The sequence below is a fragment of the Eptatretus burgeri genome, chromosome 8, assembly GCF_056783735.1.
Source record: "Eptatretus burgeri isolate ZD-2024b chromosome 8, Ebu_testis_v1, whole genome shotgun sequence".
NCBI classification, from domain to species: domain Eukaryota; kingdom Metazoa; phylum Chordata; class Myxini; order Myxiniformes; family Myxinidae; genus Eptatretus; species Eptatretus burgeri.
Genome location: NC_140968.1, coordinates 3667743 through 3694666, shown reverse-complemented (window position 1 = coordinate 3694666; position 26924 = coordinate 3667743). Strand labels below are relative to the sequence as shown.

At 40.0% G+C, this 26924-nt stretch overlaps 1 protein-coding gene across 2 annotated transcripts in view; it reads left to right on the top strand.

The window, feature by feature from the left end:
- The window catches only part of ST8SIA5 (ST8 alpha-N-acetyl-neuraminide alpha-2,8-sialyltransferase 5), a 63130-nt gene that overhangs the window by 15558 nt on the left and 20648 nt on the right, over nt 1–26924 (top strand). For both annotated transcript variants that reach the window (XM_085890666.1, XM_085890665.1), the window contains 2 exons: nt 1405–1494; nt 7210–7354. In XM_085890666.1, coding sequence (XP_085746792.1) covers nt 1405–1494; nt 7210–7354 — 235 coding nt within the window. The remainder of the gene's footprint in view (nt 1–1404; nt 1495–7209; nt 7355–26924) is intronic.

The window sequence follows — 26924 nt, the reverse complement described above, 5'->3', positions numbered from 1 at the left end:
AATCATCAGCTGTGCGGCGCTTACATGTACCACGGTATAGTTGGCAAGTATACAGTTGTGAACAACTCTTATGTAAAGTCAGAAGCGAATGTAAGAAGAATTCTACGTTCGTTTCTCGGCTTTGCCTATTCCATATAATAGGAATAATTGCAGCAGACCCTAGAGAAACTTTTTAATGCTTAATATTTGATACTTTTATATTATGCATGTGCTGAGTGATGCTAAAAGTATTTGAAAAATGCAAAAATTTGGATTTTGGGGACAAAATTTATAATAAAATTGGTTCTGCACTTGCAATTATCAGCCACATCTTTTTTTTTTTTTTTTGCTATTGCATGTTATAGCCTATTGTCTTAGGATCAGTTTGATGTATATCAAGGTATTGTAACATGAAAATTATAAATATATCATCAGAGATGGGGAATCCCCCACCATTGAAAAATAAATGAAATCAGATAAGCGTTTTTCCATTTATTACAAAAAACTTTTTTCAAGATGGCCACCCCAGTCGGCCATCTTGGATCCGGCCATGCCCAAAATCAATAGGGTTCTTCCTTTTCAGGTGATACATGTGTGACCCAAATTTCAAATCGATATGGCGAACAGTTTATGAGTTATCGCACTCACAGCAATAAACGATGACGCCCAGCCAGCCGGACGGACGACCCGGGTGACAATATCACCCTTCCACCACGCGGCGGGAGATAAAAACTATAGCCGTTTTAGTAAATATTGCCAAATTCAGAAGTCAACGACCTTAATTGACCTATTTCTCAGAATGACACCATTTCTCAGACTAGCATCATTGGTTTTCATGTACAAGTATAGTAAGTGGGTGGTCAATAATAAACACATTAGAAAATGTGGTACTGCTGGTGTGGGTATCTCACTAAATAAGCCTCTTTTCTGGCCCCTGCTGCTCCACTATTCTTGAGGTGATTTTTGAACGATCTCTCATTTCGACGAAAAGGGTTCGTGTTGTCTGTGTTCTTCCACTCGGACTCCATAATGACGCTACCCAGTACCCACGGTTGATATTTAGATGCCAAGGATGGTTGAAATTGTCCTGAAAGCTGTGATCCTCATATCGGGTTGTCATAATTCCTCATTCCATCTCCAATAACTCCTTTCTGTGGAACATGATGCTAAAAGCTGAGCAGTCAAGTCTGTTGCCTGTTTGTTTCGTGTCTGTTGATCGTATTTACAGTTATGCAAAGTTTCATATGTGTGGGCATTTCTCAATTTGTTAACAAGAGTGCCTTGGGATTTTTGGTAAAATAGTGTGTGAGTGGTGGAATTTTGAGCGGTTAATTACTCGATGTAAGAGCTTGACATGTACATCTTTTGAAGTAACATGGTGAAAAGCCAGTTCTTTGTACTTATGGTTTGATTTGTGTGAATCAGGGTGTGGGAAGCAGAGCTTTTTGACCGATGGAGAAGGCTGGAGATTGTGTGTATCTGGAGACAAAACCACTCGGAGGCACAAACCTTCCGGTGGGTACACACGACGACGTTTGGCACATGACGAGGCCATTCAGTCCATCATGCTTGCGCTGCACCAACACCAGATACCATCGCCCATACACATACACGCTACCGACGAGTCCTACCAAACTTCCTGTGCCCCTCTATCTCCAAAGCATCGAGTGTGAAAAATTTAAACCTATCTACTTTTATACCCTTCAAGGGAGACCATTCCATGCATATGCCTGGTGTTGGCTTAATGGTAAGATGGCAGGCTTTGGATCCTAGGGTCCTCAGTTCAAATCCTGCTCAGTTGCTGAATTAATATCAGGTGGGGTTGACTCTGCCCGTCATCCTTCCGAGGTCGGCAAAATGAGTGCCCGCATGCTGGTATAGTGTGTCGGATGACAACCCGGCCAGGATTGTGCCCAATAGCCAAGGAGACTGTTTAAGCAGCACCAACACTCTGCACAGAGTGTGGTCCCAATCTCCTCCTCTCCTCATTCCATGCATTAACTCTTCACAGATTGAAAGACCCCCTCCCTTACTACCGTATTAACTCTCGTCTTTACTCTCAGCCTATGGCCCCTGGTCCTATCACTGTCTACTCTGTTGAATAATTAATCTGCACTTATTTTATTTACACCTTTCATTATTATGTTAAACATCTCGATCATATCTTCTCGTAACCGCCTCCTTTCTAGTGTATTGTCTGTTCAGACCAATTAACACCAGCCTGGATGGATAGCCAAACGGTTTTAACACGGAGGAGAACAGCCGAAATTATTGGCGGTTACGACGTGCGCGGGATGGAAGCAATAAAGGCGCTTTACCAGAACGGAAACACACCGATTTATCCTCGAACCCACAACGAATAAACAAACAAAGAAATTCGACAATAATGATTTAATGAACACAAATCAAAAGGGTGATGGTAATGAAAATAATTCAAAGCGGGAGGTCATGAAAGCAAGGTAAACTAAATCCTAATTTGAGATGTCTCCACTCAGTCACAAAAACAGAGCACAGGCTGAATCGATGAAGGTAAATCTAAAAATCGGAAATATCACTGAAAAAATACATGAATATCTATCTATAATTCCAGCAATCTCTGTGTGTGTGTCTGTGTCTGTCTGTATGCGACCACCATTTCTAGACGACCGCAGGTCCGATCTGATTGAAACTTGCCAGGAATATTGCCGGGGACCCACGGATGTGCCTTCGAGGTTTGATATCAATCGGACGAGCGGTTCCCAAGTTACGGCCATTTATCTGTCGACCAATGACAAGACACGGTGCTATGACATCACAATTAATGTTTATTTATTATTTTTCCCCACGATTGACGTCACAATTCTTCTTCTTCGTCTGGTATGACATCACAATCGACGCTGGGGACCTGAGTATGTGCCTTTTCAAGGTTTGGTATTAATCGGACAAGCGGTGCCAAAGTTATAGCCATTTATTTACCAAACCAATGACAGGACACGGTGCTATGACATCACGAATGACGTCACAATTAATGTTTATTTATTTATTTGTTTTTTGTGAATACATTTACAGAGAGAGGGGCGAGAGAGGAGGGGGGAGAGGGGAGAGGGGGAAAAAGAGGGGGGGAAAGAGTGGGGAAAGAGTGGGGGGAAGAGTGGGGGGAAAGAGTGGGGGGAAAGAGTGGATGGGGGGAAAGAGTGGGGGGAAAGAGGGGGAAAGAGGGGGAAAGAGGGGGGGGGAAAGAGGGGGGGGGGAAAGAGGGGGGAAAGAGTGGGGGGAAGAGGGATGGGGGAAAGAGGGGGGGGGGAAAGAGGGGGGGAAAGAGGGGGGGAAAGAGGGGGAAGAGGGGGGAAAGAGGGGGAAAGAGGGGGGAAAGAGGGGGAAAGAGGGGGGAAGAGGGGGGGAAGAGGGGGGGGAAAGAGGGGGGAAAGAGGGGGGAAAGAGGGGGGGAAAGAGGGGGGAAGAGGAAAGAGGGGGAAGAGGGGGAAGAGGGGGGAAGAGGGGGAAAGAGGGGGAAAGAGGGGGGAAAGAGGGGGGAAGAGGGGGGAAGAGGGGAAAGAGGGGAAAGAGGGGGGGAAAGAGGGGGGGGAAAGAGGGGGAAAGAGGGAAGAGGGAAAGAGGGGAAAGAGGGAAGGGGAAGAGGGGGAAAGAGGGGGAAGAGGGGGGGAAAGAGGGGGAAAGAGGGGAAAGAGGGAAAGAGGAAAGAGGGGGAAAGAGGGGGGGGGGGGGAAAGAGGGGGAAAGAGGGGGGAAAGAGGGGAAAGAGGGGGGAAAGAGGGGGGAAAGAGGGGGGAAAGAGGGGGAAAGAGGGGGGAAAGAGGGATGGGGGAAAGAGGGATGGGGGAAAGAGGGATGGGGGAAAGAGGGATGGGGGAAAGAGGGATGGGGGAAAGAGGGATGGGGGAAAGAGGGATGGGGGAAAGAGGGATGGGGGAAAGAGGGATGGGGGAAAGAGGGATGGGGAAAGAGGGGGAAAGAGGGATGGGGGAAAGAGGGATGGGGAAAGAGGGGGAAAGAGGGGAAAGAGGGGGAAAGAGGGGGAAGAAAGAGGGGGGAAAGAGGGAAGAGGGGAAAGAGGGATGGGGAAAGAGGGATGGGGGAAAGAGGGATGGGGAAAGAGGGATGGGGGAAAGAGGGATGGGGGAAAGAGGGATGGGGGAAAGAGGGATGGGGGAAAGAGGGGGGAAGAGGGGGGGGGAAAGAGGGGAAGAGGGAAAGAGGGATGGGGGAAAGAGGGATGGGGGAAAGAGGGATGGGGGAAAGAGGGGGGGGGGAAAGAGGGAAGAGGGGGGGGAAAGAGGGATGGGGGAAAGAGGGATGGGGGAAAGAGGGATGGGGGAAAGAGGGGGGGGAAAGAGGGGGGGAAAGAGGGGGGGAAAGAGGGATGGGGGAAAGAGGGGGAAGAGGGGGGGAAAGAGGGATGGGGGAAAGAGGGATGGGGAAAGAGGGATGGGGAAAGAGGGATGGGGGAAAGAGGGATGGGGGAAAGAGGGGGGGGGGAAAGAGGGGGGGAAAGAGGGAAAGAGGGGGAAAGAGGGGAAAGAGGGGGAAAGAGGGATGGAAAGAGGGATGGAAAGAGGGGGAAAGAGGGATGGAAAGAGGGATGGAAAGAGGGGGGAAAGAGGGGGAAAGGGGAGGGAGAGAGGGGAGGGAGAGAGGGGGCGTCAATTCAAGAGAGGGGGAGAGAAGAAGGGGTGAGATAGGGGGAGTGAGAGTGGGGGCGAGAGAGAGGGGCGAGACTAGGAGGGAGCGAGAGGGGGCGAGAGGGAGAGGGAGCATCACAATTCTTCGTTTGATACGACATCACAATTCACGCTGGGGACCTGAGTATGTTTCCCAGGTGTTTTCCAAGTTCTGGCCATTTATGATACGGTTGGTCCGATCTAATTGAAAAAAATGCCCCAATCCAGTCGTCGTTTACGAGAGCGAAGGAACGAAGCTGCACATACTGGCACGCCTCACCCACGAGAGAGGGTACTGGCACGAGACAGTGGGAGAGAGAGAGGGGGCGAGAGAGGAGAGGTGAGAGGGGGGGGAATGCCCCAATCCAGTCGTCGTTTATGCACCTACGGGCCCGCACCTACAGGCCCGCACTAGTATTTAATAAATAAAGATTTTTCTCACCACGGACTGATATTAATGATTGGGACCTTCCGGGTGACAGAGAAAGCTGTAATTTTGCGTGCCAATGGACATCGAAGCCAGTCCGCGAGAAAAAAAAAATTACAGAACCCAATGAAAATATCCATAAATGAAAATATAAGGAAATGAAAATAAATAAATGAACAAAAAAAGAAAAGGAGATAAATTCAGGTGAGCGACCCGAGACAATGAAGAAGCACGGTAATTTTGCATGCCGATGGACATCGAAGCCGGTACACCAGGAAAAACAAATCACAGAACCAAAGAAAAACATCCATAAATGAAAATATAAATAAATGAAAAACTAGAGTAATTTGACTGCACACAGTCGACGGGTATGCCTCTGCTCTCCCGCACAAACACTTCAATGTTGACATATTTGACCCTTGACCTTTATCATATCTGGCCCAAAATCTAATCAGTTATTTGCCCTGTCTAACTTTACCTCTGTACCAAGTTTGATGAAATTCTGTCCAATATTTATTGAGTCAGGGAGTAAACAGTAAAATTTCAGAGTTTGACCATGACCTTTATCACATCTGGCCCAAAATCTAATCACTTAATTGCCCTGCCTTACTTTACCATTTTACCAAGTTTGATGAAATTCTCCAATTTGCTTCTTGAGTTATCGCGTAAACGAAAATCCAGACGGATGAAGGATGGAAGGACGAACGGACAACCCAGAAACATAATGCCTCCGGCACCGTTGGTGCAGAGGCATAATAATAAGTGAAAATAAATAATGAAAAATAAAATGCAGGTGAGCGACCCAAGACAATGGAGAAGCACGGTAATTTTGCAAAACTGATGGACATCGAAGCCAGTACACCGGAAAAAAAATAAAATCACAGAACCGAACGAAAGTATCCGTAAATGAAAATATAAATAAATGAACAAAAAAAAGAAAAGGAAATAAATTCAGGTGAGCGACCCGAGACAATGAAGAAGCACGGTAATTTTGTGTGCCGATGGACATCGAAACCAGTACACCAGGAAAAACAAATCACAGAACTGAAGAAAAACATCCGTAAATGAAAATAGAAATAAATGGAAAATAATAAGTGAAAATAAATAAATGAAAAATAAAATGCAGGTGAGCGACCCAAGACAATGGAGAAGCACGGTTCGTATGCTTACACAATGTAAAAGCAACATACCCCGCCAGTATTTTTATACACCTTAAAAATTATATGACCATGTCAATTTTTATACACCTTAAAAATTATATGACCATGTCAATTTGAATTTCCATCTGGTGAGATGAATTTTGAAGATGACGCCATCTTGACGTCACTCGACTGCAATTAGTTTGCAAATCGTTGAGCCTGCTGCTACTTAAGAACTTAAACATCATCCTGGGTGGGAATGGATGAACATAGTACGAGAGAGCATCGCATCGCCGTGATGATGCACAAACCCGCTCCTTTATCTTTGGCTTTTGCAAGTTGTGCAAGGAGCCACATGTTTGTTGCCTCGGACGAGGGAAAAGGCACGTATCATCGGCCTAACTGAGCAGGCAGTATAGCCAAAGGGTATGCACACTCCCCGAGCGGTGTATCTTGGGTTTGAATCCAGACCCAATTATGATAAACTTTCCATCTCAGTTAACTCTCCCCAAGCCCACCTCTGTCCAAGCTACCAGCTTTTCCTTTGTCGAGTTTATGGCTGTATCCATCTTTTTCACCCCCTGTGACCTCTCCAAGCCCTCATTCTTCTCCACATCCCTTATTTGTTCAAGTCTTCCTCTATTTTGTCCCTCATCCCTCCTGTTGGTGTGTTTACTCCCTCCTTCCACCGTTCCTTTTGTTTTGTTATGTCCTGATTTAATTATTTTCAGATATCAGAAAATGCTTCAATCTACGAAGGAAATCTTCAGAGATAGTCTGAACTCCAACCTGAAGTGTCCCTCGAGTCGATGCGCCATTTCCCCACATCCAACATATTTAATTTCACATTTGCTGCCTGGATTTGACAACAGCATTGTTTTGTATTGAGATGAGCATAACCGACTATATTTTTTGCTTCGCACTACAAGTACTTCTGAATTACGTGCTGAATAACAATTACCATCGCTCGGAATACTCAGCACTTGTCCTCATGGTTGTTCCATCAGGCTAATGCTGCAGAGATGCTGTAACGCACCTTCACTGCTATTCGTTACACAAAGCAACACTCCAATCAGTAGTACGGTGCACTACGAGCAGGAACCTGTGAAGAACGTCCCCATCGAGAGCTCCATTTACTACATGCTTCCAAAGGTTGCTCGTTGTTCTTCTCTTAGTCTTCCTCTGTATCCTTTCTGTCTCGCAGTACTTTGATACATCGAGAAACAGTTACACAACTGGCAGGGTAGCTTCGAGGTACGTGCCCCCCCCCCCCGCCTTTGAGCCGTCTGGCCGAGGGTCAATCGCAGACAAAGTTATGGAACTATTTAACGTGCATGCCGGTGTTACGCACCCATGGCGAAGGATCAGTGCATGCGCCATCCGTCGGAGGGACATTGATCACGAGGGCCCATCTTGGCACTGGTCTTTGGTTGATGTTAACGATCCCATGCCCATTGTCTTTCCAGAAGAGTATAGGAGTAGTTGAGTTATTGCCGTCTGCCCAGCCATATTCCTGCCACCTTCAGTCAAACATCAGACCTGGCCAACTGGTTCGTGAAAGACTTGGGCGAAAAACCTTCCCCAGCTGACCCCACAAAGGTGTGGGAATTAATGAGACCATTAAATAGAGCAATGGAGTCATGTTCATTCGTTCATTGCTTGTGCAGCTTGTGGCTATCAGTTTGCATCAATGCTGGGAGTACTGCTGCTCCCGGTGGTGGTGGGAGAGGGTATTATGAGCGACGCTTCATTGACTTTAATTCCATCACAAGTAAGAGGCCTTCACCCTGTTTTCGCACTCGCTTAAGCACGTTGCTTTCGACTCAATTTCAAAAAAATCAGGAGGAATTCCCATGTTTTAATGCCTCTTTCCACCTGAGAAAAACACCACATTAAGGTGCACACATCGCAGGTTGAGCGTCGCTCTACGTTACTATGGTGCTTTTCCAAGGCCACAAGTAACGAGACAGTTCACAGAACATGATGCCCCACACAGTGTGAATTCAATTTTAATAAAATAATGATATTAACGATTGTAAAAAATTAAAATCCGAAAGGTTAGTGCTATTGAAGTAATCCAGAAGCAGTCCCAAACACCACCCCATTGAACCTTCATTCGTCCCCCACCGGTTTCACAGGAGGGGACTATACGTTTGCTCTCCAACTGTCTGTCCAAACTGTGGTTTTTCAGACTTTTTTCCCCATACCCTTTAACATTGTCAACTGAAACTTGGTACATGGCTTTATTATGATAAGATAAAGAACAAGCCAGTAGTCGACATAGGTGGTCGCGACATAATTGCATACTAGTCATACAATTTTTGACGGATCGGGCTGAAAATTTTTGACAAAGGTTAATTATAGTGCGATTAAAAGCCTGGAAGCCGATTTTTGTTTTGCGAAAAAATTATTTTTTTAGGATTTTTCAAATATTTCAAAGTCCCATTGCTAGGCAACAGTGGTGTCCATAGCAACGGTGCTCAAAAGGATAGAAGTAGATCCTGGTATGAACCTACCTGTCAAGTTTCATCAAAATCGGTTGACTCCTCTGGCCTCCAGAGCTGTCCATTACATACAAACAAACATACATACAAACAGATGGAAAAAGTGAAAATAAGGGCACTCTCGCGACCACCCAACATGCCGGTAGGCGACATGTGTGGTCGCTACATAATTGCATACTAATCATAGTTTTTGACGGATCGGGCTGAAATTTTTTGAAAAAGAGGTTGATTATAATACACATAAAAGCCTGCAAGCCGATTTTTGATTTTCCAAAAAAATTAATTTTTTAGGATATTTCAAAAATTTCAAAGTCCCGTTGCTCGGCAACGGCAGTTTCCATAGCAACGGTGCTTAAAAGCATACAACTCGAGCCTTGTATGAACCTACCTGTCAAGTTTCATCAAATCGGTTGACTCCTCTGGCCTCCAGAGCTGTCCATTACATACAAACAAACATACAAGCTGGTAAGCGACATGGGTGGTTGCGACAAAATTGTATGCATACTCATCATAAGTTTTTGACGGATTGGGCTGAAAATTTTTGACAAAGAGAGTAGAGGAATAATGGGGCTTCTAAGGCATCCATGCAAATGAATGGGGAAAATGGGGTAAAAATCTATGAATTGAACCCCGAAAACCCCGAAACTGGAGACAAATTCCTCCCCCTCCCATACAAATTAATAGGGGAAGCTTTCTGACTCGAGGCTCATTAGGTTTATTACATAAAAATGATTTTCTCCCCCTCCCATACAAATGCATCGGTTTGAATTAGAGCATGTTGAATTGAGACTGCCTCAGTGCCCAAAAAACCTCATACAAATATATAGGCTCACCTTTCTATCTCAAGGCCCATCAGGTCAAAAGAGGAGATTGATCTCTGCCTCATTACTTACTGATTTACTTTTATATTTTCGCTCCACTCAAAGAGTGATCCAATAAACATTTGTCCATGTTCAATTCGAGGTAATAAATTAATTTTCCGATAACATTCATCACCATCGAGTATATTCACAAATATTATTTTAGAAATTCGTTCTTGGTTTATATGTCTTTGTTGAGCAGAAATAAAATGATAAACTTCTCTCAATGTTCTTGTTTGACCACCTCCTGAGCCTCAGATTATTTTTGCATAAGCCACACCCCCTTTTTCTTAAGTCGCGCAAACTTTGCCTAAACTCCGCCCACTTTTCGTAAAGCCCGCCCACTTTTACTAAGCTCCACCCTCTTTGTGAGGACCACCGACTCGTACATCATTTCCAGTTAATCTTTTCCAAAGAATTTTCCAGAATTTCCAAAGGAAACCACACATAATTGCAAACTAGTCATACAGTTTTTGACAGATCGGGCTGAAAATTTTTGACAAAGATGTTGATTACAATGCGCATAAAAGCCTGGAAGCCGATTTTTGATTTTCGAAGAAATTAATTTTTTAGGATTTTTGAAAAATTTCAAAGTCCCGTTGCTTGGCGACAGTGGTGTCCATAGCAACGGTGCTCAAAAGCATAGAACTCGATCCTGGTATGAACCTGCCCCATCAAGTTTCATCAAAATCGGTTGACTCCTCGGGCCTCCAGACCTGTCCATTTCATACATACAGACATACAAACAAACAAACAAACAAACAAACAAACAAACAAACAAAACAAACAAACAGAAAGAGTGAAAATAAGGGTACTCTCACGATCACCCAACAAGCCGGTAGGCGACATGGGTGGTCACTACATAATTGAATACTTGTCATAGTTTTTGACAGATCGGGCTGAAATTTTTTTAACAAAGAGGTCGATTATATTACGCATAAAAGACTGGAAGGCGATTTTTGATTTTCGAAAAAATAATTTTCTTAGGATTTTTCAAATATTTCAAAGTCCTGTTGCTAAGCAACGGTGGTGTCCATAGCAAGCATGCTCAAAAGCAGAGAACGAGATCCTGGTCCGAACCTACCTGTCACGTTTCATCAACATCGGTTGACTCCTCTGGCCTCCAGAGCTGTCCATTACATACAAACATAAGAAGTAGATTAATGGGGTTTCTGGGACATCCATGCAAATGAATGGGGAAAACTTTGAATTGATCCCTGAAAAACCCCTCAAATGGAGTCAAATTCCTCCCCCCTCCCATACAAATGTATCGGCTAACCTTTTTGAAAACACCTCTTAAAAACCTTAAACAGGAGAATGATTTTCTGCCAATCAAGCTCATGTTAAATTGAGACTGTCTCAGGGCCCAAAAAACCTCATACAAATGTCGTGGGAGAACTCTCTGACTCGAGACCCATCAGGACAAAAAGAGGAGAATGATTTTCTGCCATACAAGCTCAAGTTAAATTGAGACCATCTCAGGGCCCAAAAAAACCTCATACAAATGTATAGGGGAATCTTTCTTGCTCAAGGCCCATCAGGTCAAAAGAGCAGAATGATTTTCTCTCCCCTTCTGACCCTCGGTCCATGGGGTCAAAAGAAGAGATCGATCTCTCTCCCATTACTTCCTCCATTCAAAGAGTGAGACAATGAATATTTGTCCATGTTCTATTCGAGGTAATAAATTAATTTTCCAATTACATTCAAAAATAGTATTTTAGAACTTTGTTCTTGGTCTAAATATCTTTGTGGAGCAGAAATAAAATGATAAACTTCTCTTCATGCTCTTGTTTGACTACCTCCTGAGCCACATATCATTTTGAGATTATACTAAATTGTTTTTCCATTGTTTTATTGATAGCCATCAAAGTTTTCAGTCCATTCAAGGATATTTTTTTTTCTTTACATCCTCTAACTTATTAAAATTAAATTTATCCGCTTATTTGTTTTATATACTTTTACCCCGGTTATTTCTTCAATAAGACTTATTTGATATTTTTCACATTCTTTATGTTTTCCATTTAAGAACCAAGGTTGATTACATCTCCACTCTTTGGTTTGGTTATTGCTTGGTTCTATCATGTATAAATCAGTAAAACAGGGTAGTAATCCTTCAGCACTTATACTTGCAACCAGAAAGGAGACTATTAATTCCATTCTCTAAAATATATCTTTTATCATCAAAAGCTCCTAATGCTTTCTTATTTATTTCTTCTGTATATAAAAATTGATGTTAATAACTTCTTATTTTATTCATTTTTCAACACTCTTCCCTCTTTAAGATGAAACAGTTGTAATAATGTTTAAAGATTATTGTTTCATCTCTTTTTATTTTTTTCTTTATTCCCTTTAACTTCTTTTTACATCTTTCAATATTATTGTCAATATATGTAAAAGCATAAGCCTTTGATCTCAATCCTATAAATTCACTCATAACCTTCCCACCCAATTCATCTTTAAACTTCCCAATAACGTTTTCCTTATTTGATGAAAACAACACATCACCAGATTTATAATTACTTGTATCATACATATCAATATTATCAATCATATTCCTCTTATGCATCTCCAGTCTTTATTTCTCATATAAAACTATCTGTATCCATATCGAACAATGACACTTTATCCTTGTACTTTAATTTTAAATTATTACAGTAATAGTCATACATGAACAAATTTGACAAATCAAGAATTGATGTTCCTATATAAATAGGTTTATCCATTTCAATATTCTCTTTTTTCAAATGAATAGCACAAAAGTTCTCTGAAAATACCTCCACCCATTCAAAACTTGGTTTGTTGATGAACTTTGAAACATGTTTCCGAGATGAAGCAAGTCTTATGTTTTCTCGATGCCTAACAATTTCCAGAGTCTTTCCAAATACAGCATTATTCATTAATTTATAAAAGTCCTTCTCAAAATCTGTTTCTGCATTTTTTTCTACTTTTTGTATTAAAATCAATATAGTCCTTCAACCATGGACTTTGTTTAAATTTCAAAATCCAATGAATTTTCCTCACTCTCAACCCAGCAGATAAATATTGTCTCAAGTTCCTTTGATGTAAAACATAACTTTCTTTATCATTGAATGGAGGAAGTACTTTTTCTGAAGATTTACCCTTTATATTAAATGACTGTTGGTAATCACTTAACCATTCTTTTCTTGGACTTTATCGGAGGCATAGGGCAGGTCTTTATGTTTATGATGAAGTTCTTCAGGGTATTTTAAATCAACCACAAAATAATATCCAACTTCAGCCTCATCCAATTCTTTTTGAGAGGAGATAACAATATCAAGTAAAGCTTTTCATAATGTTTTTCTTCAACCCATTAAAGTTTCCCATAAGGTAAAGATTGAGACATGGCCCACCCATACAAATTGTAAGCATCATAATACATCAGGTAAGAGTTGTCCTCATTCTTATTATAATCAGGAAGATATTTGTTTTAGCATATCTCTTGGAACTTACTTGAGATATTCCTCCTCTTTTAGCCTTCTCCATCATTAAAAGCATATCTATATCACTGATTAATTCCACATTTTGTTTTGTCATTTTTAACATTGCACTCCAAGCCAAACCCGGGGCCATGTAATAGTGGGCAGGGTCTAATCCATAAGAATTTTTTATTATGACAGACTGTTCTGAAAGCTTCAAACACATCACTTAATAACAGTACATCAGTTTTAAGATATAAATCATGATATTCCCCAAGATTCTTTATATAAAACTTCTCCCAAACCATTTTAGCTTGTGTGCAATCTTCATCAGAAACTCCCTTGAAGGAAGTTGTGTTTCTTTAAACCTTTCAACTGAATCCATATAGTCATACGGATATATTCCCTTTTGTGATAGGAGATCAATCTCTTCTTGATTTGAGAAATATGATTTAAGACTCAGGAAGTTTTTAATATTTGATGCGAACTCAGATAATGAATCTCCAATAAACTTGTACGCGTCAAGAAATCTGATATGGGTTATGGGGGATGTATAAATTGTTTTTGTGAGAGATGTATTTTTGATCTGTGTTTGGAATGGCGAAAATATTTCCAAATGTCTTTGAAAGTTCATTTATAAATAGATGTGTGTCATAGTGAGCGTTGTCGTGAAGAAAGACAGGAATAAAATTTGGAGGCTTGTAATTAAGATTACAACAAGAATGAGCGGGACCTCTATATTTACCAGTAAGATGACAATGATCTCTAACTTTAAACTCCTCAATTTCCTCCCCACAAATGTGACATTTATTGTTCTCTCTAAATTCCTTTTCCTCTTCCTTTGTTAATGACATTCGTTTATAGGTTTTCACCATTATTTCTCTTAGTCTTATACAATCTTTTTCCAATCGTCTTACAAACTCCTCTAAGGCATCTTCCCCTCTATAAAGTTCAAACTTGTTTTCATCACCAACAGATTTGATATTGTTGCAAATTCGCGCCCGCCGGCGTGCGAGCGGCCACGTAACTCGAATCGCGGCACGTCGCCCACCGGACGGACAATTCCGTCGTGACCCTCTCGGACCAACGCCGGGAACTAGTCACGGGTGGGCCTTTCGGCCTCACCACGATCGTGCCAATCGGCCCCCCGCGTGGGATAGGGTTGCTCGCCAAATTCGACCTACCTAAGTACCCACACGGAGGGTAGACCGGGCGATCGCACCTCGCCGCAGGTCGACTTCGGACACGGGCCACTTTAAGCGACCCGTTCCGTACTATCGGGATAACCGAGCGGTGTTATCGTCAACCTCGACGGTTCCGATTAATTATTGGGCGTATTTAAGCCCACGACCAACCCTTTACGTGAAGTAAGATGGATATTCAATTAAAGAAAAGACGAAGCGAAACGGGAAAAACAGTTCAACATAATTCACATTTATTCCACGGCAAACGGAAAGCACACATATACAATTACAACAATTATGCACCAAAAGCAAATGTAACAAAAGAAACACAATGCAGATCTACTACCGACTACGCGAGCACACGGCAACACTTACACAGTTTTACTTTACAGACGGCGCCGACAACACATATACTCCAAAGCAAAAGAAAAAGGGGCCACCCTCAACTACAAGGGGGCAGACGGGCCTGGGGCCGAGACCGCGTCGAGCCTACCCGTCTGGTGATGAGCCGCAAAATGGCGGCGGTGCCCCGACTCCGCGCTCCTCCGCGGGCCTTGCTGGCACTGCCTGGAATGGGGTGGGAACGGGGCCCCCCTTTTCGCACTATCTCAGCGCGGGGGGGGAAAGGGGGGATGTTGATGCTCTGGGGAAAGAGGATAGCTGGCTTGCTTGGGTCCCGCGACGAGCGACTCCACTGCGCCCTCGACCGCGTTCCCAGCCTCCCCTCTCCGCAGCTCCCCGACAGACTCCGAACCCCGTCTTGACTGCTGCTGCTGCCACGCTTCGCCGCCGCCACAACGCGCCCGAGCCCGAAACAGAAACTCTCTCGCTGCCGCTGCTGCTGCCGCTGCCACTGCCACACCTCTCCAACTCACCCGAGCCCGAAATAGAAACTCTCAACTCGACTCAATTCGCCCCGCGCTCGGCGCTTTATAGTGCGACAGGAGAAACCATATGCAGATTTTTGGATCAGGATCGGCTCGGGGGCAGAGCCACGCTCGCCCATTGGACGGAGGAAAAGTGGGCGTGAATCATTCCTGATCCGCGAATTTGCATATATCGATTCAACTCCGACGCGCCTGGAGGCGGGGCCAAATCGCCCCGCGCTTAATGATTGGACGGATCGGAAGTGGGCGTGAATCATTCCTGATCCGACTTCCCCGGAAAGGCCGCTTTTTGCACCCGCTGCTCGGCGCGCGCCCTGTACGAGTCCAGGATCGGTGCCCACAAGCGGTGCGGGAATGGAGGCAGAAGGAGGAGAGGTGAAGGTGGTGGAGGGTTAATTGTGGTGGTCCCTGGCCACGGTGACGCTTGGAATGGCGGTGATGCGATGATTGCGAGAGCGAGTTGTGACGGTAAAGGTCGTGGCTGTTGGCGTTGTTGTTGTTGTGAAGCGGCGTTGCGGTTGGTGGTTGTTGTGTGATGGCGGTTGAGACGTGGTTGGTTCAAAATAAAGATAGAACAGAAAAACGGCTATCTTGAAGGGTCGCAGCCCGAATGAATCACATTTATTCCCTCTAAACAACGGGTTTAGGCTAACTACACATATACTTACAGAGATATCTCACCTACGGGACCTGAATGGTGGTTTGCGAATTTCATCAACCACAACAATATAATAACAGAAATCACAAGGAGTACGTTTTTGATATTTATTTGTGTATGATTTATTTGGATTTGGAGAAACAGTGTATCTTTTCAAGGATACTTTCAAAATCGACATATATCACAAACGGATGTTTTATAGATTTGTTAAAATCTTCGAATGACATGTTTGAACCTACTTTTCGTAAATTGATAATGGTTGATCTATGATTACTAGAATATTTTGAATATTGATTTAATCGTTCTTTTGTGTGAAAGGAGTTGAGACATCTCTTACAAGGATACGTTTTACATTTTCTTATATATTTGTGATTTGGTTAATCTTGAGAAATTTTTGATGAAAGCATAATGTGATTTTTCCTTTGAAGTAAAGTGGAGAAGGTCAATGTGTCTTTCATCATTTTTATAGTTCTTTGAAATTTTTAATATCTGAACTTTGTTTGTATCCGTTAATCCATATACATTAACAGATAGATTATTCATTTTCTCAAATTTAGGAATATCTCTCAATTACACTGCGAACTTTAAATCTTTAACATTTAATGTATTCTCATATTTCTTATAATGTTCAACCGTTTCAGCTTTCCATTGTGGAGGATGTAAGTGAGCAAGAACAGACCACAGAAAACATTTATTATCTTTGTTTTGAATATTAACAACCGCTTTCTTAAGTTTTATCTCTTTTGGGAAATCAATATAAGAAGAAGCTTGAAGAGGATCTGATTTTAAGATGTGTATATCTAAAAAGATTATTTTTGTGATATTAAATCCACTACCTACGACAGTGTTATCAACATCTTGTTCCTGTCTCTGGAGATCATCGTAAACATCACATCTGACGAAATCTTGAAACGATAAGATAAAGTGTGGGTTTGTCCTAATATCGGGAGTCGTTTCATCGTCTTGCCTTACCATTTTCAATTTTACTCCCATATAAAACTTAAAAGTTTTCATTTCACTTAATGTGTTTTTAATTATAGTTTCAATACTTTGTTTAACCATATATCAACAGCTTCCATGATTGAAGATGGTCCAGGGTCTTGAAAACGAAACAATCTTATTTTTATATGCCCTTTAAATGCCCCAGCAGTGTTTTCAATGGAGAATTTAGCTTCCCTTTTTTCCATTGTTCTGTGTTTGCATGATTGAAGATGTCTATTGTTATTATTTTTAAGAATATCACAATGTTTTGTTTCTTGGTCAAGTGGAGATATTTGTCTGAAGAGATTAGATGTGTGTTTGTTGGTTTGAAGGTGTTTTTTATAATATTTATATTCATGATTACAAATGTCGCAGAACGTTGTATTCATCATATTTAGATAATAAAACTTTGCTTAAACTAAAATTTTCTTGATGAAAATTTTGTTTAATTTATAGGTGAATCTGTGCTTAAAACCATTTTATCCTCCAACTTTTTTCACTTATTCACTTAATAAATACAATGTCTCAAGACACAAAAGACAAGTTTCAATCAATCTCTTCATTTGTTAAAGATACTGAGAAATATGTCAAGGATGTAAAATTGAACAAAGATAAATATAACAACTATTGGATAAAAACAATTATGGTAAATAATACGAGTTCTTCAATTTCCTTCAGTGGAAGGGCTTTTAGTATACCTGGAAGAACATAAATTAAAGTATCTCTAACAAAAGCTTCTCCTCTCCTTCTGGCAATATATTCAAAACGAGAAAAAGCAATGTAACAAGAAAATGTTACAAAAAATAAAAACCTTATGGATGAAGCTTCAGAAAGAAAAGATAAGACAATCTGTAATATGCAAGGAGAAATTTCTATTTTTTTCAACAACCCTAAAGATGTAAATCCTGATGACATAAAGGATGTTAATATTACATCAGGTGAAATGATATTGCGTTCAATAGTAGTTCAGGATCATTTTAAAATTACCTTTAATATTAAAAAAATATAGTAGTTGAATCTGTTCATGAGAAAAAGTATATAGATATCGATGGTAATGTTTCTTCTCCAAGTTAAATGGGTCATTATTCAACTGAAGATTTTGAAGATTATGAGAGTGATTATGATAACAGAGTTTGTGTTCAAACGATAGTTATGATACTGAGAGTTTGTGTTCAAACGATAGTTATGAAAGTAGTTTTATAGATTATTGTGAAAGTACTGAAGATGAACTTTAGTTTAAGTAAAGTTTTACTTCTTTCCTTACAAGGGAAGAAAGTGAACGTATTAGAAAAATGTTCAAAGGATTGTTGTTATATATTATTCAAGATTGTTATTTTTAGGGAAATCTCAAGACAAGATATTGTATAAATAAAATAAAGGATTATCTTGAAATTAAACCTGAACTTAGGATAAAATATAGAGTTTCAAAAAAGCCAATAATAAATTAAATAACCTGTTTTCCAAATATATACAAGTGAATTATTTTTTACCCATTTGGGAAAATAAGATGAAATTTAACAACCATAAAAATCTGCCAAATTCATTAAGATGTCTCATAGTTGGTTCAAGCGGATATGGAAAAACCTGCTTACTTTTAAAGATGCTCCTGACTCCCAACTTTTTAGATTATGATAATTTAATAATTTTCACAAAGTTGAGTTTTCAACCTGAGTATCAACTAGTCTCACAAGGTTTTAATGCTGAGCTTCAAAAAGAAGATATAATCATTTTATTTAAACTTCAAAAAAACCTAAATGATAATAACATTGAAGATATTATACAACTATTTTGTGATACACAGATGTAAAAAGAAATCAAAACCGATAACTTGTATTCTTAGTGATAATACGGATGATATACAGTCTCCCCAAGATTTGGATAAATCAAAAAAGAACCTCGTTATCGTTGATGATTGTGTTAATGAGAGAAACCAAACGGTAATGGACAGCTACTACACAAGAGGGAGACATTCTTCTTGTAATTGTATTCATCTTTGTCAATCTTACTTTCGACTTACTCGTCGTTCCATCAGAAACAATGCAAATACTTTAATTTTATTCAAGTTAAATTCAATAGATATAAACAATTTTTGGAAAGATAATTGTTCTACATTATGTTCTAAAAAGGAATTTGGGGATTACATGAAGCACACGACTGAAAAAGAAATATCTCATCTTGTTTCACAACAATATATTTATATTTTTCAGTCGTGTGCTTCATGTAATCCCCAAATTCCTTTTTCATTTATCAGCTTTTGACTCTGTGTTTAATCCCTGTCTTTCACACGCAGGACAATTCTCAAATTTGTCATATGGAGAATCAGGGAATTCAAGAGGCTCAAAATCTCGCATATTTATAAAGTAAAACTTTACTTAAACTAAAGTTCATCTTCGGTACTTTCACAATCATCTATAAAACTACTTTCATCACTATCGTTTGAACACAAACTCTGGGTATCATAACTGTCTTCTGTTACAACAGAGATAGATCACTCTCATAATCTTCAAAATCTTCAGTTGAATAATGACTCATTTAACTAGCAGAAAAAAAAAAAACATTACCATTGATATCTATATAGTTTTTTTCATTAACAGATTCAACTACTACATTTTTTATATTAAAGGTAATTTTAAAATAATCCTGAACTACGATTGAACGAAATATCATTTCACCTGATATATTAACATACTTTATTTCATCAGGATTTACATCTTAAGGGTTGTTGGAAAAAATAGAAATTTCTCCTTGCATATTACAGATGGTCTTATCTTTTCTTTCTAAAGCTTCATCCATAAGGTTTTTATTTTTTGAAACATTTTCTTGTTTCATTGCTTTTTCTCGTTTTGAATAAATTGCCAGAAGGAGAGGAGAAACTTTTGTTAGAGATACTTTAATTGATGTTCTTCCAGGTATACTAAAAGCCCTTCCACTGAAGGAAATTGAAGAACTCATTATTTTCCATAATTGTTTTTATCCAATAGTTGTTATATTTATCTTTGTTCAATTTTACACCATGACATATTTCTCAGTATCTTTAACAAATGAAGAGATTGATTGAAACTTGTCTTTTGTGTCTTGAAACATTGTATTTATTTAGTGAATAAGTGAAAAAAAGTTGGAGGATAAAATGGTTTTAAGCACATATTCACCTATAAATTAAACAAAATTTTCATCAAGAATATTTTAGTTGAAGCAAAGTTTTATTATATAAATATGGTGAATACAACGTTCTGCGATGTTTGTAATCATGAATATAAATATTATTAAAAAAACACCTTCAAACCAACAAACACACATCCAATCTCTTCAGACAAATATCTCCACTTGACCAAGAAACAAAACATTGTGATATTCTTAAAAATAATAACAATAGACATCTTCAATCATGCAAACACAAGAACAATGAAAAAAAAGGGAAGCTAAATTCTCCATTGAAAACACTGATGGGGCATTTAAAAATAACATTGTTTCGTTTTCAAGACCCTGGACCATCTTCAATCATGGAAACTGTTGATGTGGTTAAACAAAGTATTGAAACTATAATTAAAAACACATTAAGTGAAATGAAAACTTTTACGTTTTATGTGGGAGTAAAATTGAAAATGGTAAGACAAGACGATGAAACTACTCCCGATATGAGGACAAACCCACACTTTATCTTATCGTTTCAAGATTTTGTAAGATGTGATGTTTACAATGATCTCCAGAAACAGGAACAAGATGTTGATAACACTGTCGTAGGTAGTGGATTTACGATGACAAAAATAATCTTTTTAGATAAACACATCTTAAAATCAGATCCTCTTTTAAGCTTCTTCTTATATTGATTTCCAAAGGAGATAAAACTTAAGAAAGCGGTCATTAATATTCAAAACAAAGATAATAAATGTTTTCTGTGGTCTGTTCTTGCTCACTTACATCCTCCACAATGGAAACCTGAAAGGGCTGAACATTATAAGAAATATGAGAATACATTATATGTTAAAGATTTAAAGTTCCCAATGTCATTGAGAAATATTCCTAAATTTGAGAAAATGAATAATCTATCTGTTAATGTATATGGATTAACGGATACAAACAAAGTTCAGATATTAAAAATTTCAAACAACTATAAAAATGATGAAACGCACATTGACCTTCTCCACTTTACTTCAAAGGAAAAATCACATTATGCTTTCATCAAAAATTTCTCAAGATTAACCAAATCACAAATATATAAGAGAAAATGTAAAACATATCCTTGTAAGAGATGTCTCAACTCCTTTCACACAACAGAATGATTAAATCAACAATCAAAATATTGTAGTAATCATAAATCAACCATAATCAATTTACCAAAAGCAGGTTCAAACATATCATTCGAAGATTTTAACAAAAATCAATAAAACATCCGTTTGTGATATATGCCGATTTTGAAAGTATCTTTGAAAAGATACACCGTTTCTCCAAATCCAAATAACTCATTCACAAATACATACAAAAAAAATACTCCTTGTGGGTTCTATTATATCAAATCATCTGTTGGTGATGAATACAACAAAGTAGAACTTTATAGAGGGGAAGATGCCTCAGAGGAGTTTATAAGACAATTGGAAAAAGATTGCATAAGACGAAGATAAATAATGGTGAAAACCTATAAACCAATGTCATTAACAAAGGAAGAGGAAAAGGAATTTAGAGAGAACAATAAATGTCATATTTGTGGGGAGGAAATTGAGGAGTTTAAAGTTTGAGATCATTGTCATCTTACTGGTAAATATCGAGGTCCCGCTCATTAACCTCCGCCATCGAAGATGGACGAAGGTTACTGTTTTCACCCGTCTGTTTGTGAACAGTATTGCGGAAAAAATCCTGGACGGATTTCGACGAAACTTGGTAGGGGGATTAGGTATGGTCCAAGGATCATGCCATTAGATTTCGGACTTGGACCAAAGTCCATTATGGCCGCTATGGCGGCCATTTTGAAAAAATATTTGAATTTTTGTTTTTGCATTTGTACATGTTAAGTGATTTCCAACCAAAAAAAAAAAAATTGTTACTGAAAAAAAAAAACCCAGAAATTTTGCACCTTTTTTTTCAAAACAATTTTGATTTTATTTGAAAAATATTTGATTTTTTTTTGTATTTCTACATGTTTTAAGTGATTTCCAACCCAAAAAGAAAAAAAATTGTTCGAGAAAAAAAACCCAGAAATTTTGCACCTTTTTTTTCAAAAAAAATTGATTTTTTTTTGGGCATTTCTATATGCGCGTCAATCTTGTTTAGTTTATTTAATCGTGGTTCAGTGGAGTCTGATCCATTTTGACCGACAATGAATAGGATATCAGGTTCACTTAAGTGTCCCAGCAGTATTGGCGGCGGAGGTTTTGCACTCGACCGAGTGCTCCCCCTCAAGTTATTGTTGTAATCTTAATTACAAGCCTCCAAATTTTGTTCCTGCCTTTCTTCATAACAACTTCATAACCGTGACACATCTATTTATAAATGAACTTTCAAAGACATTCGGAAATATTTACACCATTCCAAACGCAGATCAAAAATACATCTCATTCACAAAAACAATTTATACATCCCCCATAACTTATATCAGATTTCTTGACGCATAAAAGTTTATGGGAGATTCATTATCTGAGTTAGCATCAAATATTAAAAACTTCGAGTCTTACATCATATTTCTCAAATCTAGATGAGATTGATCTCCTATCACAAAAGGGAATATATCCACATGACTATATGGATTCATTTGAAAGGTTTAAAGAAACACAACTTCCTTCAAGGGAGAGTTTCTGCGGTAAGTTGAATAATACTCATATTTCTGATGAAGATTACACACAAGCTAAAAAGGTTTGGGAGAAGTTCAATACAAAGAATCTTGGGGAATATCATGATTTGTATCTAAAAACTGATGTACTGTTATTAAGTGATGTGTTTGAAACTCTTAGAACAGTCTGTCATAATAAAAATTGTTATGGATTAGAACCTGCTCACGATTACACGGCACCGGGTTTGGCTTGGAGTGCTATGTTAAAAATGACAAAACAAAATTTGGAATTAATCAGTGATATAGATCTGCTTTTAAGGATAGAGAAGGCTAAAAGAGGAGGAATATCTCAAGTATGTTCCAAGAGATATGCTGAAGCAAATAACAAATATCTTCCCGATTATAATAACAATGAGGACAACTCTTACCTGATGTATTATGATGCTAACAATTTGTATGGGTGGGCCATGTCTCAATCTTTACCTTATGGGAAACTTAAATGGGTTGAAGAAAAACATTATGAAAAAGTTTGACTTGATATTGTTATCTCCTCTCAAAAAGAATTGGATGAGGCTGAAGTTGGATATTATTTTGAGGTCGATTTAAAATATCCTGAAGAACTTCATAATAAACATAAAGACCTACGCTATGCCTCCGACAAAAAAAGTCCAAGAAAATAATGGTTAAGTTATTACCAACAGTCATTTAATATAAAGGGTAAATCTTCAGAAAAACTACTTGCGACATTAAATGATAAAGAAAGTTATGTTTTACATCAAAGGAACTTGGAACAATATTTATCTGCTGGGTTGAGAGTGAGGAAAATTCATAAGATTTTGAAATTTAAACAAAGTCCATGGTTAAAGGACTATATTGATTTTCATACAAAAAGTAGAAAAAAACACAGAAACATATTTTGAGAAGGACTTTTATAAATTAATGAATAATGCTGTATTTGGAAAGACTATGGAAAATGTTAGGAATCAAGAAAACATTAGACTTGCTACATCTTGAAAATAGGCTTCAAAGTTAATTAACAAACCAAGTTTTGAATGGGTGGAGGTATTTTCAGAGAACTTTTGTGCTATTCATTTGAAAAAAAGAGAGTATTGAAATGGATAAACCTATTTATATCGGAACATCAATTCTTGATTTGTCAAAGTTGTTTGTGTATGACTATTACTATAATAATTTAAAGTATAAGGATAATGTGTCATTGTTATATATGGATACAGATAGTTTTATATGAGAAAGAAACACTGGAGAAATAAACACTTGGACTTCCGGTTCCGGTTTTGGAGCAGCGAGAGGTCTCCTTCGGGGCTCCCTGCTGACGTTCTCAAAGCTAAGTTTCCGGTTGTTATTTGTCCCGTTTTAACTGTTTAATTTTCTCACCTACATGTTACTGTGTGTTGCTAGTTCGGTTTTGTTTCAAAAATCGTGCTATTTTGCGAGTATTTTTGTCGACATTCTTACCTGGTGCTTGAGGCCTAGGCCTAGGCTTGAGGCCTACCGGTTCCACTCGGTGTTCGATCGTTTTTTTTTTGTTTGTTTGTTTTTTCTCCCCATTACCTTCAATTTCTATCCTCCCCATTACCTTCAATTTTGATCCTCGCCACTTTCCAAACATCCCCCATTCTCCCAACTAATCTTTCTTATCTCAAAAAAAATAAAATAAAATAAAAATAAAAATAAAAATACCCTACAACAACAACAACACGCTCACCTTCTCCCGATTCTGCTTCTTCTTCTTCCTCTTAACTTCCTCCTCGATTTTTTTTTTTTTGCACTTCCATGACCTAATCTGTTGAACTCTCTCACATTATTTTTAACAACAAAAACGATCTAAAATGCTTCATCTTCCTCTCTCACACATGTGGTACTCTTTACTGTTTCACAATGCACTACTCTTCTGCTATTTTAACAGACTGCTCTCATTTCGACCTTTCCTTCATTCCTTGCCTAAAAAAATCCAACTATTACAGCGCTTCTTCTCTCCATGCTCTGAATTCGCCTTCATTGCATCCATCAAGAATTGTGTTAAATCGCATCTCTGACCTAAAACTTTTAAAAACCACAGTTTGCCATGGATGCTCGCTTTCCATCAACCATTCTTTTTTTCCAACTTCAGTGCCAACTCACCCCCCTCACCCCTCTCTCTCTCACTCTCAAAGCAACCATCCCACTCTTCTCCCTCCAAGCCTCCCTCTCACCTCTCTCAAAAATTCCCCTCACCTTTCTCCCACCTTTCATCCCCCTCACTCTCTCTTCCTTCTCAAAGTTGCCCGCCCTCTCATCCACCAACCTGCCTCCCTTCACTGCCCTCTCACCTCCATCTCTTCACTCCACCTCCTCAAATGCCTTCTTCCTTGTCTCTTCTCCCCCCTCTCCCCCAGCACCTCAGAGCCTTTTCTCCTCCTCATTCGGCCCCCTCCCCTCGCTATTCTGCAATACCCCACACTCCTTCAGCAACCCTCCTTACCTGCCCCCCTCGTCCCTTGTCCTACCCTCCCCCTCCCCCTCCACCTCCTTCACCCAAAGCCTCCTCCCCTTCCTCTTCATTAAAAGTGTGGACCTCAAATATCCGGGGCCTTCGCTCAAACCTTTCAGATCTTTCCATACAGGTTGCCAATGACAAACCAGACATTATCTGCCTAACAGAAACTTTCCTCTCCCAAGACGTGTCTGACTCCCAAGTATCTCTCCCTGGTTACTCCCTCTTACGGTATGACAGACCTGAGCCTCGTTCTGGTGGAGGTGTTGCTCTCTTCATCAAAGACTCTATTCCTCACTCTCCATGCACTGCTCTCACTCCCCCACACCCCCAGGAATACCTCTGGCTTCGGCTTCCCCTCCACTCCCACCTCACGTTTATATGTGTACTGTACCGTCCACCGAACAGTGATGACTCCATCTACACCTCACTATCCGAAAACATGGACCATCTTCTATCTTCTCATCCAAACTCTCTCTTCCTCTTATGTGGTGACTTCAATTGTCATCACGCCAGTTGGCTAGGTGTGGGTACCTCTCTCACCTGCCATGGCACCTCAGCAAAAGCTTTCTGCGACTCAATCGGTCAACTTCCCGACCCGGATCTCAACCAATGGTACTCCATCTCTTCTGGATCTGATTTTGACAAATTTCCCTGACAATATCTGCTGCTCTTCCTTCACTCCAATTGGTTCTTCTGACCACGTTCTTGTCAAAGTGGACATCTCTCTGGCTGTTATCAGAGAACCACCTCACCGCCGTCGAGTCTGGCATTTCACTCAAGCCAACTGGCAGGGTCTCCGAGCAGCCATCAAACTTACAGACTGGTCTCCTATCACTACTTTCTCAAACATCAACTCATCCTGGGAATTTTCAAAGAAACTTGCTCTCCCTCATGCACAGATTTATCCCCTCTCGTGTTCAGTTGTCTTACCCTTCCTCCCGCCCTTGGTTTACTGAAGCTTGTGGCGAGGCAGTTGTCCTGAAACAACTTGCCTTTGCCTCATGGAAAGCAAACCCAACTGAGGGCAATCTTAGTTCTTTCCACAAAGCTCGGAACAAGTGTGTATCTACCCTCAGGAGAGCCAGAAAACAACATCTTTCTCATCTCAAGTCTGAACTCTCAAACCTCTCTCCCTCCTCAAAATCCTGGTGGCGTTTAATCAAATCTGTTTCTGGTGTATGTTCCCCCTCCATCCCCTCCCTTACCTCAAATGGTCGCACTGCTGATTCCACACGTGATAAAGCTGAATGTCTAAACTCGGTGTTTGCAGCTAAATCTTGTGTCCTAAACCCATCACTATCTCTACCCACTTTACCCAGTCGCACCCAACTGTCCCTGGACTCTGTATCCTTTTCTCCTGACAAGGTGGAGAGCTTGCTTTCAAACCTCGAGTCAGATTCTGCAACCGGTCCAGACGGCATCAGCCCACGTGTCCTCAAAGCCTGCTCTTCTGCTCTTGCTCACCCTCTCTCTGTTCTATTCACCCTCTCATTTGCCCAAGGTCATCTGCCATCTGCTTGGAAATCTGCTAACATCACTGCCCTGCATAAAAAAGGTGCAAAAACAGATCCCTGTAACTACAGAACAATCAGCCTTCTCCCAATCATCAGCAAGGTGATGGAATCCATCATCACTTCAGACATGAAATCCTTCTTCTTCTCCAATGGCTTGATTTCCAATCATCAATTTGGTTTCAGACCAGATCACTCTACCCTGGATATGCTGCTTCTGCTCTCCTATCAATGGATGGAGGTCCTCAATGCCAGACAGGAAATCCGAGCCGTATCCCTGGACATATCACGTGCTTTTGACACAGTCTGGCACCCTGCCCTGCTCACCAAACTCTCTTCCCATGGTATTCAAGGCCATCTCCACTCATGGCTCGCAGACTTCCTCTCCTGTCGCAGTCAACGTGTGGCCCTAAATGGAGTTCTTTCATCCCATCTTCCTATG